This window comes from Mirounga angustirostris, unplaced genomic scaffold (assembly GCF_029215605.1).
Source record: "Mirounga angustirostris isolate CCGP_5_RB_7025 unplaced genomic scaffold, mMirAng1.0.hap1 SCAF_12, whole genome shotgun sequence".
Taxonomy (NCBI): Eukaryota; Metazoa; Chordata; class Mammalia; order Carnivora; family Phocidae; genus Mirounga; species Mirounga angustirostris.
In genome coordinates this window covers 39,719,882-39,738,645 of record NW_026991720.1, presented here as the reverse complement: position 1 = coordinate 39,738,645, position 18,764 = coordinate 39,719,882, and the positions used below count along the sequence as shown (strand labels likewise).

The 18,764-nt window shown below is 37.7% G+C and overlaps 1 protein-coding gene across 1 annotated transcript; it reads left to right on the top strand.

Annotated features, from left to right (window-relative positions):
* The first annotated feature begins 990 nt into the window (after positions 1 to 990).
* On the top strand, positions 991 to 1,439 carry LOC123835946 (protein S100-A6). Its single transcript, XM_045865116.3, has one exon. The coding sequence runs from the start codon at positions 1,082 to 1,084 to the stop codon at positions 1,352 to 1,354; it is 273 nt and encodes a 90-aa protein (XP_045721072.1). The 5' UTR covers positions 991 to 1,081; the 3' UTR covers positions 1,355 to 1,439.
* The last annotated feature ends 17,325 nt before the right edge of the window (positions 1,440 to 18,764 follow it).

Below are 18,764 nucleotides of genomic sequence, written 5' to 3'. Positions count from 1 at the left end.
TGCGCCTCTAGCTTTGGCTTCTTACATACCCCGCCGTGCCTATTATTGAGAATCTGCCTTTGTCCTTGTTGCTCTCAGCTACTGTGGAGAAAGATAACAAGAGTTCTGCCAGAATCAGTGCATCAGTTCTGAGTGAAACTCTGTTCCGAGGGGAGGGGATGGCCAAAACTTTCCAGAAGGGGTTCAGGGGTTCAGTTGCCTGAGCATCAGGATTGAGGGCATCTAGCACCAGAACCAAGGCCAACCATGACTCTTAGGGGCAAAGTTCCATCTCAGAGTTTTGTCTTATTTGCAGGGTTTTTTTTCCCCCCAAGAAAGCTATCTGAGGAGTACTGTAGAGGCAATTAAACTTATAGGAACAAAATTCCTTCCGTGGATTTAGAAAGAATGATTTCTATTTGCTAAATTATTTGCAATGGAGAAATAGTTTAGGATTTGAAAAAGCAGGAAAGCACAAGTTCCTGACTGATATCTTAGCCTATTGATAATCAGGCAACAGCTGAAATAAACTGGCTATCCTAATTTTAATGTTTTTCATGCTGAAATGCAATTGATTAATGAAAGGAAACAAGAACATTGCTTATGTTAAATAAAATAGACACATTTATCTTATTGAAATACTTTTTAATCATTATGGTTAAAAAAATACTCAGAATAAATGCATTTTAAGCAAATAAAGAATTGACATTAGTGTTATTTACCTTCATAATATGACTAAAATGTTTATAACTCACGTGTTGAGTCTGAAGTGTTTCGCTGCCAATTCCTTTGCAAGAACTTATTTTTGATTAGCTTTTTCCTGAAAATTATGACCATTAAATTTTCTTATGTTCATAGAAAATAAATACAAATATTAAAATAAAGCAGTGCTGTAAAATGTGTAAATAGACTTTCAAAAATAAAACTTGTATTTATATCTTTGTTATATTTTTTAAAATTATCATATATACAGTGCTTTTATGTTAGAAAGGCTTTCTTGGGCCTGGCCTCCGCTCGGCGGCCGCTAAAAGGCGCGCTGGCCACCGCCCTGCCGGCCCCTGGACGCTCTCCCGGCCAAGCGCTCTGAGCCCAGTGCCCAGCCATGGCGTGCCCCCTGGATCAGGCCATTGGCCTCCTCGTGGCCATCTTCCATAAATACTCGGGCAGGGAAGGTGACAAGAACACTCTGAGCAAGAAGGAGCTAAAGGAGCTGATCCAGAAAGAGCTCACCATTGGTGCGAAGCTACAGGATGCTGACATTGCAAAGCTGATGGACGACCTGGACCGGAACAAGGACCAGGTGGTGAACTTCCAGGAATATGTCACCTTCCTGGGAGCCTTGGCTTTGATCTACAATGATGCCCTCAAGGGCTGAAAATAAATCAGGAAGGTGGAGACACCCTCCATTGGGCCTGCCTAAGTCAGCTCCAGTGGTGGGTAACTGTTCAATAAATATCTTTTTTTGGTCAAAAAAAAAAAAAAAAAAAAGAAAGGCTTTCTTGGCTTTCAGTCATACCGTGTATGAATGAAGGAGGATGACTTAACTGGGAAAGTATCTGGAGTTCCAAACAGGTCATAGGGTCTATTTTTGTCAGAGAGGCATGGGAGGCCACAGAAGGGGATCACAGAATGGAGAGAGAAGATAATACCCATGAAGATCGAAATCCCAGAGAAGCCACACTAAAGAGATGCTCTCAAATATATGTAAATATATTATCTATATTTTCACTGAGTATCAAATAAATATTCACCAGATTAATAGTTAATAAAATGTCAAAGAGTAAGAGATTGGAAGGTCCAAGATTACATTTTTTTTAATGGGAAGAGAGAGAAAATATTTATGTTTAGGCCAATGTTGATTATCAAGCATATTGTGAACTTTTTCCATATCAAAATAATTGCCTCTCACTAAGAAAAGCTTTCATTGACACCCCATCTTGAGTAATAAACATATTGTAAAACCCATTCAACTGATTGATAGTTTTTGGCTTTTAGGAGAGTTTTCAATAAGATAAAGAGACTGAAGTGGAATGAAAGGAGACCATCTGTTTCAGTGTTGAATGTAATTTTCTCTTATTAATATAACAATTAGTAATTGATAATTATTCCAGATAAAAGCTGTGTTCATAAATATTTAAAACAAGGCAAGTGAGTGGGTTGGTTGGATAAGTTGGAGGGGATTTGGATCGATGAAACCAGAATTTAGTGGTTATATAGTTTGTGTTTCTTGTTAAATTTTGAGTGGTATTGAGATATAGAACAGCATTAAATTAATTTCCTTTTTTACTCTCGTTTTCATGCAATTTCCCACATTATACCTTTTGCTATAAAACATGCCATGTTCAATTAAGGTATGCTAGCATGTTGAAGTATTTTTCAACACCTCTGTAGAAATCTCATGAATGAGGTCAGCTCACGGGGTCAAACTAAAACATGCTAAATGCTTGTATGTAATTTTTTAGCTTGAGACAGGCTCAGAGGCATTTATTTGACGAACTCCCAAGAATAATTGGTTCTCCAACAACCTTGACAGAACAGGCTTTTCAAGAATAAAATGGTCCTCTTTCATTCCTTTCCTGTAGCTCATTTTAAGTAGCATCTTACAACAATCCCAATTTTAAAGTTACTTCTCTTCACCCAATGAAGGTAACTTGTTTCTTTTGATCCCTTTGGTCCTTGGGTCTTTAAATTGCTTAGAGCTGTTCTCTCAAACAGTCACAGTTAATCGTGCACATTTGTTTTGCCTTATGCTTTTACTAGGTTGGAATTTACTAACTTCTTTGCATGATCCTGTTATACTGATACACTTAACATCTGCCATAAATGATTTATTAAGATTTAGTGAAAATTATATTTCAACGTATTTAAGGAGTAAACTTCACTGAAAACATAAATGGTTTACTCACATTTCAGTACTCTCCAAGCCTTTCTAATTTTAATTAAGATATCATTTGATTTCATTATTATTTTGGAGCCCCAAGTGGTCACAACTTATCTTTCCTTTTATGTAGCATTTTCCCCTTAAACACATTCAGAAAACTTCCATTTTATCCAGATAAGTATAGGCTTTTTTTTTTTTTAAGATTTTAATTTATTTATTTGACAGAGAGAATGAGAGAGAGGGAACACAAACAGAGGGAATGGGAGAGGGAGAAGCAGGCTTCCCGCCGAGCAGGGAGCCTGATGTGGGGCTCGATCCCAGGACCCTGGGATCATGACCTGAGCCGAAGGCAGATGCTTAACGACTGAACCACCCAGGCACCCCAAGTATAGGCCTTGGTTGCAATTTCTTTTTAGATCAGATGCATGTTTCAGGATATGGGAGATTTTGCGATATTTCAGAGTAATACAAAGACCTAGGCTAGGAATTTAACCCAACAGATGGAACACACACACACACACACACACAGTGGAATTTGATACTCATTTGTTTTTTTATATTGTTCACACCAAAGATTATTTTATTCAAATGGGTAAAATCACTTGGGTCACTGAAGCTAATGTAGTAAGTCTAGCCTTTTATGTTAAAGCATTAGCTTAATGGATTAATATGTCTCTTCTGAATAAACAGCCCTCTTGAGATTGTTTCAGCTTGTGAGTTCAATAAATTTACCATTCCCCAAAAACATTAGGCTTAAATAGAGTTCTACTCCCTTGGGACATTAGCCTCACCAACTCAAAATCAAACTTTTCAAGGACCACCCATTGCATTTCCTTGCCCATGCTTCCTTTCCTTCCTTGCTTGTGTTCTCACTTGTTTTGGGAGACTTTGCAGCAAAGGAGACTCCGTTGTATGGGTTAGATCTGTAGCAGTTTTAACTCTATAATTAGTGACTAGAGTATGCTGTATCCAAAGGCAAAAACACCATTTAACTTTGGGCAACTAAGTCTTTTGGAACCTGAATGACCTTATCCTTACTATAAGGGAAAGACTCATATGTTTTTGTGGGTAAATTGGTTAAAGGGAATATCTCCAGAGCTGCCATGGGGAGGTGGGTAATGGAAAAATGTCTTTTTTAGCTAAGGCAGTCAGTTGACCTGAATCCAGTAAATATTAGCTAGTGTTGTTACTATTATTGTTAACAAAATAAATTTGCAACGACTTTCCACTGCGTGGGTCTGGAGACCACAGGTTGCTGCTGCAAGGCAGAACACAGACAACACAGGATATAGGCTCATATTAGAAAGAAACCCCATCTTAGTAAGTAAGATGTCACAGGTTGGGTCTTTTTTTGAAGAGTGCGTTGAGCAAACATCCATAAACATCTTTCAGTAAGTGTTTGTTGTGCAAAGCATACTTTGACCAATCATTAATCAGAGACTGAGAATAATCTACAATAGTAAAAAACAAAAAACTGAACAAAACAACAAAAACAGTTACAATCTGGAGGTCCATGAGTGAAACTTCCCCTTAATGTGTTTTGCCTGACTGTCAGGATGATTTTAAAAATGAATTTGAAATTAAAGTGAAAACACAACTTTTCCAGATCTGTAGGCAGCTGCAAAGCAGTGCTTAGAGGGAAATTTATAGCATTGAATGCGTATGTTAGAATAGAAAAAAAGATCTAAAATTAATAATCTTAAGTTTCCACTTTAGAAAATTAGAAAAAGAAGAGCAAATTAAATCCAAAGTAAGCAAAAGAAGAGAAATAATAAGAATTATAGCAGAAATCAGTGAAACCAAAAACAGGAAATCAGTAGAGAAAATCAATGAAACCAAAAGCTGGTTCTTAGGAAAGATCAATAAAATCGATAAGCCTCTAGCCAGTCTAACCTTGAAAAAAAGAGGACACAAATTACTAATATCAGAAATGAAGGAGGGGACATCACTACAGATCCCAGGGTTGTTAGAAAGATAATAAAGGAATACTATGAACATCTCTATGTCTACAAATTTGATAATCTAGATGAAATGGACCATTTCTTTGGAAGACACCATATCAAATTCACACAAGAAAATAAGATGATCTGAATAGGCCTATATCTAATAAAGAAATTGAATCAATAGTTAATAACCTTCCAAATCAGAAAGCACCAGGCCCAGATGCATTCCCTGGTAAATTCTACCAAACATTTAAGGAAGAAATTATACCAATTCTCTACAATCTCTTTCAGAGGACAGAAGCAGAGGGAATACTTCCTAACTTACTCTATGAGGTGAGAATTACCCTAACCCCAACCAGACAAAAACATTACAAAAGAAGAAAACTACACAGCAGTATCTCTCATGAATATAGATGCAGAAATCCTCAACAAAATAATAGCAAATTGAATCCAACAATTGATAAAAAGTTTTATACCTCATGAACAAGTTGGATTTATCCCATTTATACAAGGCTGGTTTAACATTCAAAAACCAACTAATGTAATCCATTACCTCAACAGACTAAAGAAGAAAAATCACATCATATCAATAGGTGGGAAACAAAAAAGCATTTGACAAAATCCAAAACCCATTCGTGATAAACACTCTCAGTAAACTAGGAATAGAAGGAAACTTTCTCTGCTTGATAAAAACTCTACAAAAACTCTAGAGGTAACATCATAATTAATAGTGACAAACACAAAGCTTTCCCACTAAGATCAGGTGCAAGGCAAGGATGTCCCCCCTCTCTCCACTGCTTTTCAACATTGTCCTGTAAACCCTTGCTAATACAGTAAAGCAAGGGAATAAAAGGTGTACAGCCTGGGAAGGAAGACATAAAACTGTTTACAGATGGAATGATTGTCCGTGTTGAAAAAAAAAACTGATTTAGAAAATTCCTAAAACTAACAAGCAATTATAACAAGGTTGCAGGATACAAGGTTAATATATAAAAGTCAATTGCCTTCCTATACACCGACAATGAATAAATGGAATTTGAAATTTAAAGACTAATACCAATTACATTAGCACTCCAAAAATGAAATACTGAGGTATAAATCTAACAAAATGCACATGATATTTCTATGAGGGAAACTATCAAATGCTGATAAACAAAATTAACTAAATAAATGGAAAGATATTTTACATTCATGAATAAAAAATTGCATATTGTCAAGTTGTCTGTTCTTCTCAACTTGATCTGTATACTCGATGCAATAAATGTCCCAGCAAGGTATTTTATGGATATGGACAGACTGATTCTAAAGTTTATAGGGAGAGACAAAATATCCAGAATAGCCAACACAATATTGAAGTAGAAGAAAAAAGTTGGACTGATGCTGTCCAACTTTAAGACTTATATAAACGCAGTAACCAAGATAGCATGGCATTGGTGAAAGAATAGAAAAATAAATCAATGCAAGAAAATAGAGATCCCAGAAACAGACCACATAAATATAGTGAACTGATCTTTGACAAAGGAGCAAAGGTAATACTATGGAACAAAGATTGTCTCTTCAATATATGGTGCTAGAAGATCACGTGCAAATAATATCCATGTGCAAAAAAGTGAGTCTAGATACAGATCTTACACTGTTCACAAAAATTAAAATGGATCACAGACCTAAATGTAAAGTGTAAAACCTTAAAACTCCACTGACCTTGGGTACAGTGATGGCTTTTTAAATACAGCACCAAAAGCATGGTCCATGAAAGAAACAATTGGTAAGCTGGGCTTCATTAAAATTAAAAAATTCTGCTCTGTGAGAGACAATGTCAAGAGAAGTAAAAGACAAGCCATAGACTGGCAGGAAATATTTGCAAAAAAACACATCTGATAAAGGACTGTTATATAAAATATAGAAATAACTCTTAAAACTCAACAATAAAAAAAAAAACCTGATTAATTAAAAAATGGGCCAAAGACCTTAGACACCTCACCAAAGAAGATATATAGATGGCAAGCATATGAAAAGATGCTCCACATCATCAGGGAAATGTAAGTTAAAACAACAGTGTTGTTTTCTTACACACTATTAGAATGACTAAATCTGGAACCCTGACACCACCAAATGCTGGGGAGGGTATGGAGCAACAGGAACTCTTATACATTGCTCATGGGAATTTAAAATAGTGCCACCAATTTGGAAGGTAGTTTGGTGGTTTCTTATAAAACCAAACATCCTCTTACCATAGAATCCAGCAGTTGTGCTCCTGGTGGCCACGCAAAGGGGTTGAAAACTTACATCTACACAAAAATCAACACAGGGATATTTATAAGAGCCTTATTCATATTGGCCAAAAGTTGGAAGCAACCAAGATGTCCTACTAAGTGAAAGAAGTCAGTTTGAAAAGGCTATACACTGGTCTGATTCCAGCTATATGACCTACTGGAAAAGGCGAAACTATGGACACAATAAAACAATCAGTGATTGTTAGAGAAGGGGCAGGGGAGATGAATAGGGGGAGAGCACAGAGGATTTTTAGGACAGTGAAAATACTCTATATAATATTAAAATGATGGATATATGTCATACACTTTTCCAAACCCATAGAATGTTTCTCACCAAGAGTGAATCCTAAGGTGAACTATTAACTTTAGAGATTATAATGTGTCAATGTCGGTTCATCCTTGGTTAAAAAAAAAAGAAAAAGTACTGTTCTGGTGAGTGATGTTAATAATGAGAGAGGCCATACATGTGTTTGGACAGGGGTATATGGGAAATCTCTGTACCTTCCTTTCAATTTTGTTGTATACCTAAACTGCTCTAAAAATAGTTTAAAAAGAAGTGAAGTGCCTCCATAATATGTCTTTCATGATTTAAAAAAACACACTTGAATTAAAAGTACTTTATTGCAGTTTGCTATAGACTCCACTCCTTCCAATGTTTTCATATTGGCAAAGTTTGTATCTTTATATCACTGTATGGGCTTTACAGCTGATGGAGTTTATGCTCTCTGATAATCAGGCATTTGTAGTAAGGGTCCTTTTATCCTATCACAAGGATATATAAGAAAAGACTGATGTTTATTTTCTTAAAGATTTTTTGTTTTTAAGTGATCTCTACACCCAACATGAGGCTTACTTCACCAACTGAGCTAGTCAGGTGCCCCAGTAGGAGGCGCTTTTAAACCAGTAAGAAGTTTCCGGAACAAACCAAAGAGAGAAAACTCCTTTAGCTCTGGCTCAGTATTCTCATTTTTTTTTCTCAGTATTCTCATTTTTGAAGAGGAGCTGGAGCTTGCTGCTATAATTTTTCTGTGGAGTTATCTATAGTGCTTAGAAGTATTTATAAATTAACATTATTAGTAAACCTAGCTTAATTCTTAATTTTTGATGTAAACCTAATATTTCTCAGTGATCCAATTTCTGGCCTTTAAGAGATGGCAGAATTCCCCTGGCTATTGCTATGTGCCAATAGAACTGTCCTGGGTGAACCTCATTCAAGGATTCCAATGCCATATCTGGTGTTCATACCCAATACCCTCATGGTGGACTTTCAATTATTACTACCTTTCTGAGGAGTACTGTGACAAAGTATATCAAAAGTTTTAATACACTTATATCTGTGATCCAGCAATTGTCCTTCTAGGAATTTGTTCTGTGGAAATTATATATCTTGTACATAAGGATATATTTTTAAGAATGTCTACTTCCCTATTAGTTGTAAGAGTGAAAAATCACAATCTAAGTGAACCAAAATGGGTATTTATTTAGTAAATTGGAATTTACTGCAGGAATTTAAAATCTTTATTAGTATATTTAGTAATATGGGGAAATATTTACAACAACGTATTCTGTGGAACAAGTACATTATGTGTATGCTCATGAACTCATTTGAATTGAAGGGGGGGAAATCGGAGGGGGAGATGAACCATGAGAGACGATGGACTCTGAGAAACAAACTGAGGGTTCTAGAGGGGAGGGGGGGTAGGGGTAGGGGTTAGCCTGGTGATGGGTATTAAAAAGGGCATGTATTGAATGGAGCACTGGGTGTTATACGCAAACAATGAATCTTGGAACACTACATCAAGAACTAATGATGTAATGTATGGTGATTAACATAACATAATAATAAAAAAAAAATACTAACAACAACAACAACAAAAGTCAATATGGAGTCATAGAATAAGTTTAGAACTGTCCCAAAATTTTAACAGTGGCTCTCTAGGTGTTAGGTGTATGGTTGCTTTTTATTTCTTCCCTGTGCTTTTCTATGTGTTCTAAATTTTATTGTTTTGTAATGAGAAAAATACCAAAAATAACTTTTAAAGAGGCATTCTGGTGCTCTGATGGCTGGTACTAGGCAAGCAACACCCCCTAAAGACCCCTCAACCAGGCTAGTTTCTGGCTACGCTCCTTGGCCAAGCCAGAGGACTTGAGCATCAGATCTCTGGAGAGTCTTTTCAGCTACATGGCCTGATTCTCTGATTTTAAGATAATCGTGATTTGTAGATCTCTTGTCGTCTTGAGCAACTTTTCAATTGTGGAGGAATTAGAAGCTTTTCACTGTCAGAGCTAATGGTCCAAACCAGTACTGCCTCCCTGTAGAATAATTATGCTTTGAGGGGAACATTCTCTGTTACCCTGTGATGGTTAAGTGCAGAATTGTTCTCTTCATTTCAAGAGGAGTGGCTCTCATTTAATGCTTCTGAATGATATTGAAGGGAGGAGATATTTGTTCTCAGAGGGATCTTTTTAATAGGATCACTGCCTTGAAGCAATGTTCCCTTGGAAACTGCTTGATGTCTGTCTGTGCAGCCAGGGGTATTAGACTTTTAGAAGGTGGCTACATGTGTATGTATGTGAATTTATATTGAAATGAGTGAAGAAAAGTATGAAAAAAAGAAATGCATTCGTATCCTAAAATCTTAAATTAAATTAAAATTACATAATCATTATTTTTCAGAATAGGGAGATAATGAAAAGAAGAAAACATTCAATTATTATAATGCTTTCAAATATTTCTGTCATGGGAAAAATTTATATCTAAAGTATGCAACTACCAAACTCACACTAGTTTTCAAATTCTTAGCCTCCATGCTATGGGTTATATGAAGAAATTAATATATGTCGCTGCAAAGTTGTTGGTTTGACATAAGAGCACTTGCATATATGGTATTTTGAGGTGTGGGAGGGTAAATTAATATGAAGAGTATTAACATCTAGTGCTTTGATGGATATTCTAAAAGGAAAAAAAGCAATCTTATATTCATTAGACAGCATAGATGGATTGCTTTAGAGATACAAAACATTATTTCAGTTAATATGTTCAGATCACAATCTATAGGACTTAAGTATACCTACTAAGTATTTAAAGGGATGTTGGAAAATATCTGCCTCAGTGGTCCTGAATTGTGCATGTGTGTCAGGGATGCGCAACAGGGCTTGAGAAAATAAGAAATCAATTGCTGAGCATTTCAGACTGCCAAAATCCCTCTCTACCCTAAGGGGTTCTATCAGAGTTGGATGGAGGAGTAGGAGGCCTATTGATTCTGAATTTTGAAAGATTCCCAGAAGTTTCTGCTTAAAAACCATGCACTTTAGCTTTCTAAATTTATGAATGAAAATATCAGGATCCAGAGAACTGAAGTGTCATTGCATAAAATTACCAAATCAGTTTTTGAGAAAACTGAGATTGATTCCTCATCTAGCAGATAAACTATTTTAATTTTCAATATACAAATTGAGAGGAAGAGGGTAGGATTAAATACTCAGTAGATTGAAAATTTAGTGCTTTGCAAATTGCTTTACATTTTCTTCCCCAATTCAGCTCAACACTTTACTTGTCACTTATTTTTTTTTTTAAAGATTTTATTTATTTATTTGAGAGAGAGAGAATAAGAGACAGAGAGCACGAGAGGGAAGAGGGCAGAGGGAGAAGCAGACCCCCTGCTGAGCAGGGAGCCCGATGCGGGACTCGATCCCGGGACTCCAGGATCATGACCTGAGCCGAAGGCAGTCGCTTAACCAACTGAGCCACCCAGGCGCCCTACTTGTCACTTATTGATCGACTTAGTTATCATGACTCCCACTACCCCGGCTCTGTGTCATATCTGCCCCTTTGGTAAAGGAATGAGTGACATTTGAGAAAATGGTCTCTATGATGTCAAGGTGTAAACTTGATTGGAGGGTTGTACCATGTTGGGAAATGAGTAGAAGGAGACAAATATGTATAGACTGTTGCTTCAAGAAGTTCAGAAGAAAGAGTGATAGTGGTAGCTGGGTCCTAGAGAAAGGATAAAACTCTGTGAGATGTGGTGGGGAAAAAAATTTAATGGAGAAAGTGTTGTAGCAACTTTTCTAGATGGTATTGATGCTGTGTATGAAAATAGCTTCAGGTTTTTGTTACAGTAATGCTGCATAACAAACACACCCCCCCCCCCAAAGGGGTGCCTGGGTGGCTCAGTCTACTAAGTATCTGCCTTCAGCTCAGGTCATGGTGTGGGCCTAGATCCCAGGACCATGAGATCATGACCTGAGTTGAAATCAAGAGTCAGACATTTAACTGACTGAGCCACCGAGGTGCCTCAATATAACTTACTTTTAAAGGCTCATTCTGGTTGTCACAATGAACATATCCTATAGGAAGATGAGGGTGGAAATTTGGAGACTGGTTAGGGGACTATTATTATACTCCTTGTAAGAGATGATGGTGACTTGACCCAAGGTGATGGCAATAGAGTTGATGAGGTCAGATTTTGGACATATTTGGAGGTAAAGGCAATATGATTGGATGTGGTGTGTGAAAGAAAGTCAGTGATGACTTCAAGGCTTCTGAAGCAACTGAAATGATGATGCTATTCTTTGTAGATATGGGGAAGATTGTGAGAGAAGCAGGTTTAGGAGGTAGAATCAATTTTGTCCATCACAAGTTTGGAGATTTTTATTTGAGATGTTTATTGAAAGATGTTGAATAGGGAGTTGGTGCAGTAGATTATATTATTTGTTCAAATTTCCTCCTTACCTCTCAATCTTTATCATGGCTTCCCTGTGGTGGAGTATACTTCTCTGACTCATTGTTTCTGGACTTGGCTATGTGACTGTCTTTCACCAGTTAAATGTGGGTAGAAATAACAGTGTGACAAATGAGCTGAGGCTATAGGTGGTATGGCAAAAAGGTGACAATCCCTTTGAAGAATTCTCTCTGCCATGCAAAGAGCATGCCCTTGAGGAGCGCTATTCTGATAATGAGATATGTGGAATAGACCAGAACTGATCCTGTAACCTGAAGCAGAGATGCCTTGGCAGAACTGCAGACATATGGGCAAGAAATGCATCATCATAAATCACTGAAAATTTTGAGGTATTTGCTACATAGCATTATTAGAGCAGGGCATGACAAATGCAGTTAGATAATGCAGTTAAGTATGGAGTTTATGGAAGGGGTCAGGCTGAAAATATAAATCTGGGAGTCATCAGCCTATAGATTGATAGATCATCAAGAAAATAAGTATAGATAGAGAAGAGATCCAGAAATGGAGTTTTAGGGCCCTGCAGTGCTGTTGTCAAAAAGGGGATGAGGAGCCAGCAAAGGAAACTGAAGAGTGTCCCATTGGTAGGAGAGAAACCAGGAGAGTGTGGTGTCCTGGAACCCAAGTGAATAAAGTCTTTCAAGGAGGAGGATGTGATCAACTAAGTCAGATTTTGCGGACATGTCATTTGGTTTGAGGATTGAGACCTAATTTAGCAAAATGGAGGTGAACTTGACAATAGAAGTATTGGCGAATGGGTGATTTTATGCTTAACAGATGATCTAGTAGAGATGAAAAAAATCATGGAAGAGAGAATTTCTGGATCAATAGCATTTACTTGAGAAATTATGGGGTCCAGGGCTCAAGTGAAGGAATTGGCTCTGGATGAAAGCATGGAAAATTCACCTATCATTACAGAAAAAGAAGTGGAGTGCATGCAGCTGTGGTGGATAAAGGTGGCAGCAGTAGTTTCTAGAACTGTTCTTTCCTTAGAGATATAGGAAGCAAAACTGAGAGTGAAGATGAGCAGGTGCTGGAGTTTTTAGGTGAAAGAAGAGGTATGAAAAAGTCCTTTAGGAGAGTGAGAAAATGAGTGGAGTAGAGAAATACAGTTTAGAAATACAGGCAGCACTAAAAGTATCTGAGATTAGTGATCATGATTTAAAGATCCAGCGAGGTTGTTTTTCTTCAGCCACATTTAGATTCATGGGTGTCAGGACAGAGCAGGTGGAGTGTCAGATTTAACAGTGAATAGAGTTTTGCCAAGTTAGAACCATGGGGCAAAAGGAGGCAAAAAAAAGTTGAGGTTTTATGTGAAAGAGAGGTGATGGTCTGTGGATTCTAAACTACATAAAGAGGATATTAAATATATGCAGAGAATGTAGGAAAAAGTGATAGGTCCTGGTTGGGATTGGAATATTAGAGAACCACAGGTGGTGGTGGGAGAGTGGGATGATTGTTATTGAGCTTATGAGCGAGTTGCTGTTTTGGTAACGAGAAGGTGGCTGGGTGGGGTGGAAGACAAGATCACTGGAGGACTGGAGGTGAGTTCAAATGGATTGGAAGGATCATCAGGTGGATGTTGAAATCACCCAGAATAATGACAAGAAGAGTGCTGGGAGAGAACAGTGAATTAGGAGATTAATTCTTAAAGGAGTAGAGAAGGCCCCGGGTCTGTAGATAACTGGGACAAGGAGGGGTAGTGGGTTGCTAGTCTTATGCGATGAATGGAAGCCATATTCTGGGTCGGGGGCGGGGGGAGCCAGGTCAAGTTGGTGATATTAAGATATAAGGGATTTTGCTGATGCTTGATGCCGGGTTTTAGAGGACATGTTGGAAGTGTTTTAGGACTTGAGGATGGGTGGGAGATGAATTCATAAAAAGGTAAAGACAGCCATCTGGTAAGCAGAGCCCAGGGATAAGGGCTTATGTAGAGGGGGGAGTATGGGCTTCTAGAGGTGATCAATGAATCAGAAATAAAGGGGTAAGTCTATCTGAGTCTCAAGGCAGATAGGTGGTGAGAGTTATTATAGGAAGGGTTTATCTGTAGCATGGAAGGTTTGGAGACCTTCCTCTCCATGTCAAGGATAATGTGGAAATGGGGAATGAGTGGTTTTATTTGGTGTTTGTAGAGCTCCAGGGCATGGAATAAAGGTGGAGTTGTGTGAGTGGTTGAGGTAATATGTAATGTAGAATCACCTAGTATAATCAATTAGCCAGGGCTCTTTATTTTCAGGGCCTTTTAGGTTTAGCACACAGGACTCTTCTTCCTCATCATAACTTTTTCCCTGAATATGTCATAAAAGCCATGGTTCAGTTGCCAGGTGTTTGACAGTTGAGTTAAAAAAACCCAAAGCAGCATGTATTGAGAACATGCATACAGGATAGCATTACAGGACTAGTTTATCTAATCTAACTATCAGTCTTTCCATTTCTTTATTTGTTGTGTGGAGATACAGTTGGGGGTGACACTGTCTACAAATAAATTACCGAGAGAAAACAATAAATCAGTCCCATAAATCCCCTTCCTTCTGTTTCTGACCATCTTATAGCCCTGAGTCAACTTTAATAGTTTACAGGGGAGGAATATGTAATCTGGTAAGTTGTCCATCTTTATTTTTAAGGTACTGTACGTGGGTTTTTTCATAAGATCCTGCAGAATAATACCCTTGGAGAAGATTAATTTCACATACCTCATACTGCAAAGATCCTCTTTCTCCCAGTGGAAAGCTAGAAAAGATCGATGAGGTCATTTTGGCTGTTTCAGAATAAAAATTTCCTTTATTTTGCTTAGCAATTAGAACATAAATATACTTTATTTTTAAAAGGTACATTTTCACAACTACTTCACTTACAATGGTTAATTTTATGATAGAATTTAAACTTTTTGCCAACTTTAATTTATGGTGTTAAAGTGTTGCATTTGAGTCTTTACTTAATTGGCTTCCAGAGAGTGACGGACGGGCATGGCTTAAGTTAATCAGCTCTGAATCTCTAGAGCAAATTTTCTTTTACCTTCTTTATTAATTTTATGCTTAGGGGTTGTCAGGAAATAGTATAAATTCCTTTGGGAATCCCACATTCTAGAGAAGCTAATGCATGAAAAGATAATAAACTGTGTGGGCTTTTTTATGCTAGTGCTCCTCCAGGATGGGATTCTTGAGTAATTATGCCTTCATAGGTTGAGAAGCACCACTCTATTGTATTTAAAAATGAACTACATTTCAGTTCATCAACAGCATCCTTTATTTTGGAGTCTTGAGGTAGAGGTTGGAAATACCTCATTCGTTTCTTCCTTTGTCTTTCCTGAGGAAAACCACATCAGATTTTTATTTCTTCTAGACATCAAATGGAGACAAAATGACCACGGAAAAAGAGAATAGAACACAGCTGTCTTAGTCCATTTAAGTTTCTGTAACAAAACACCACAGACTGAGTAGCTTATAGACAACAGAGATTGACTGTCAAGGTTCTGGGAGCTGGAAGTCCCACAATAGGGTGGCAGCATTCGAAACCCTCTGTCCGTTTGCAGAATTCTGTGTGTGTCCTCACATGGTGGCAGGGGCAAGGGAACTCTCTGGGATCTTTTTTTATAAGATCATTAATTTCATTCATGAGGGTTCCACACCCATAACCTAATTACCTCTCAAAGGCCCTACTTCCTAAAGCCATCAACTTGGGCATTAGAATTCCAATACATGAATTTTGAGGGGACCCCAAATTCAGACCATAGCAATAACAAATTGTATGTTGAAAGGGGTATAGGTTGTTTTGTGGAATTTTATTTTTCAGGTGCAAATGTCAGCAGATTATAGTGCATAACATAGTTTCTATTAGATAGTAAAATTATGCCATGGCTTTCTTTGATATAAATCTGGTTCACATCTCAGTTGTTTTCAAATTATTAGTAAGTTCACACATTTTTAAAATTTTGTAGCAAATTAAAATGTACCTTCTCTGGTAATTCACATAGTTTATATGCTTAAGTGAATGAAGTTTAACATCACAAAATCTATAGGATTTTCTTTTCTTTCTTTCTTTTTTTTTTTTTTTAAGATTTTATTTATTTATTTGAGAGAGAGAGAGAGAGCAGAGGGAGAGTGAGAGGCAGAAGCCAACTCCCCATTGAGCAGAGAGCCTAATGTGGGAATCGATTCCAGGACTCTGAGATCATGACCCAAGCTGAAGGCAGTTGCTTAACCAACTGAGCCACCCAGGTGCCCCCCCCCCTTTTTTTTTTTAAGATTTTATTTATTTATTTGATGGAGACAGTGAGGAAGGGAGCACAAGCAGGGGGAGTAGGAGAGGGAGAAACAGGCTTCCCACAGAGCAGGGAGCCTAATGTGGGGCTCAATCCCAGGACCCTGGGATCATGACCTGAGCCGAAGGCAGCCGCTTAATGACTGAGCCACCCAGGTGTGCTTTTTTTTTTTTTTTTAAAGATTTATTTATTTATTTTGAGAGAGAGAGAGAGTGTGCAGGCACAGATGCGGGGAGAGGCAGAGGGAGAGAATCTCCAGGCAGACTCCCCACTGAGTGTGGAGCCCAAAGCAGGGCTCGATCTGATGATACAGGAGATCATGACCTGAGCTGAAACCAAAAGTCAGATGCTTAACTGACTGAGCCACCCAGGTGCCTCACAAAATCTATAGGATTTTCTTTCTTTCTTTCTTTCTTTCTTTCTTTCTTTCTTTCTTTCTTTCTTTCTTTCTTTCTTTCTTTCTTCTCTCTCTCTCTCTCTCTCTCTCTCTCTCTCTCTTTCTTTCTTTCTTTCTTTCTTTCTTTCTTTCTTTCTCTCTCTCTCTTTCTTTCTTTCTTTTTTAACCAAGCACAAAGCATTTTATTAAAGAAGAGTACACTGTAAGATGGAGAGGAAGGGGATTGATGACTACTCCGAGGCTGGAGGGAGTTTTTTCCTTCTATGTAAGTGGGGTCTAGAGCCATGGAGGAGGCAGTCTTTAATCTATAGGATTTTCTAATTAACTATGCGTATTGTGATTCCAGCCAAGAGATACCTAGTTGAATGAGATAGAAGAGTTATCAATGATAGGAAGGTTATCATTGAGATTATCTAGTTTTTCCTAAAGCCATGTATATTAGGGTTTCCAGGGAAACAATATATATGTTTGCATTTATTTATTTATTTTGAGAAATTGGCTCATGCATTTATGCAAGAGGAGATGGGAATCCTTTCATAATATGTGTGTATATCAAATTATCACATTATACACTTAAGTATAATACAATTTTATGTGTGAATTATACCTCAGTAAAGCTGAAAAAGAAAAAAAATGTATTGATAATGGTGATGAGTATACCATTATCATTCAGCTTAGTGGATATACTAACAACCCAGCTGTACACTGGGTTTTATGGTCTGAGTTATATTTCAATGAAAACATCCATAGACAATACTAAAAAAAAGATTGATATCTACTATGTAACAGGCCCTGTTGCTAGTGCTGGGTATTCATTAAGCGAATGCATGAAAAACAGTAGAGATGAATTTGAACGGGAAGTGGACGTCATAGTTCAACGAAATGTCAGTGGAGAGGGGGAAATAGACGTAAGCCAAATTGTAGGTAGAGGAAAAGCAGCCAACAGAGGAGATTGAAGCTAAGAAAAGTGTGAAAGGGTTACCCTTGGAAGGGGATGATACTTCCCAGGAATGGGAGAAAATAAAGAAAAGGTAGGTCTAGATACTAAAAAAATTTAAGGTAGAAGTACAAGAACTCAGTGACGTTTCTGTCTGGAGGCATTATCTCTGTACAGAATGATGAAATTTAATCTCTATATTGACTGACTTTTTATGCATATAAGGGAAAAATAACAGTTTCATAGTCATAGGACTTCAGTATGCTTCACCCTGGACTTCGCACCTTTTAGAATCTAGGTTTGGTGCTACTGGTCACAGGTGGGGATTTCTTTTTTTTTTTTTTTTAAAGATTTTATTTATTCATTCATTAGAGACAGAGAGAGGCAGAGGGAGAAGCAGGCTCCCAAGGAGCAGGGAGCCCGATGCGGGACTCGATCCCAGGACCCCGAGATCATGACCTGAGCCGAAGGCAGTCGCTTAACCGACTGAGCCACCCAGGCGCCCACAGGTGGGGATTTCCACCTGGAAGCAGCGGTCCTTGTCAAAGGTTTTTTTTTTTGTTTTTTTTTTTAACCATCAGAGCAAGTGACATAGTTTTCAGCAGGCTGTTCGGTCTTCTCTTCCAGGTTGTAAATTTTTGCTGAAACAAGCTCTATTTTCAAGGGCCCTGTGTCTGTGCTTTTCATAATAGCTCAGTAAATATTTGATACATGATCACAGTTTTGTTTTTTTTTAACAGCTACTTCATTTTCAGAAGAAGAATGAATGTGAGTTGCTAGGGTATGTATTCTCTGTAGTACTTCAGTTAATAGGAGGTTACAGTAGATGTCTCATCTTTTATTTATGCTTATAGTCATGCAATACAACCTAGTGTTTAAGTCAGAGGAGTAAGTTAGAAAGGACTCTCCTGGGTGGAAATATCCCAGAAATCCACAAGAGGGAGATATATTGCCACTGAAGGAGAGAATGGTGCTAATGAGGTACCAACCTCAAACTTTTTAGAGCACGATCCTGTAGTGTATTTCCCCAATTGAAAATGAGAAAAGGATAGTCTTTCTAAAGTTTGGCTCTACTGTTTTCTTTTGGGGATAAGAGATTAGATTTCCGGATGCTCAGTTATTTGCAGACTCTTGGGATATGCATGATATGTCAAGGTTTATGACACATCAGCAGCTTCAATGAGCATATCTAAAGGCTTTAAGGATTTTTGTTTGTTTTTGATCTGATTGTGGCTCTTTCAAGGACGGGTTGCAAAGCTGCCTTCTCTCTGCCTCCTCTTTTCATTTCTTTGGCCGTGGCAGTGGGGAGTTAGTGCTGGCCAAATTGGGTTTAATACCCTTGCTGGGAAGC

Coding starts and splice junctions, on each gene's coding strand:
- LOC123835946 (XM_045865116.3), top strand. CDS start 1,082: ATGGCGTGCCCCCTGGATCAGGCCATTGGCCTCCTCGTGGCCATCTTC.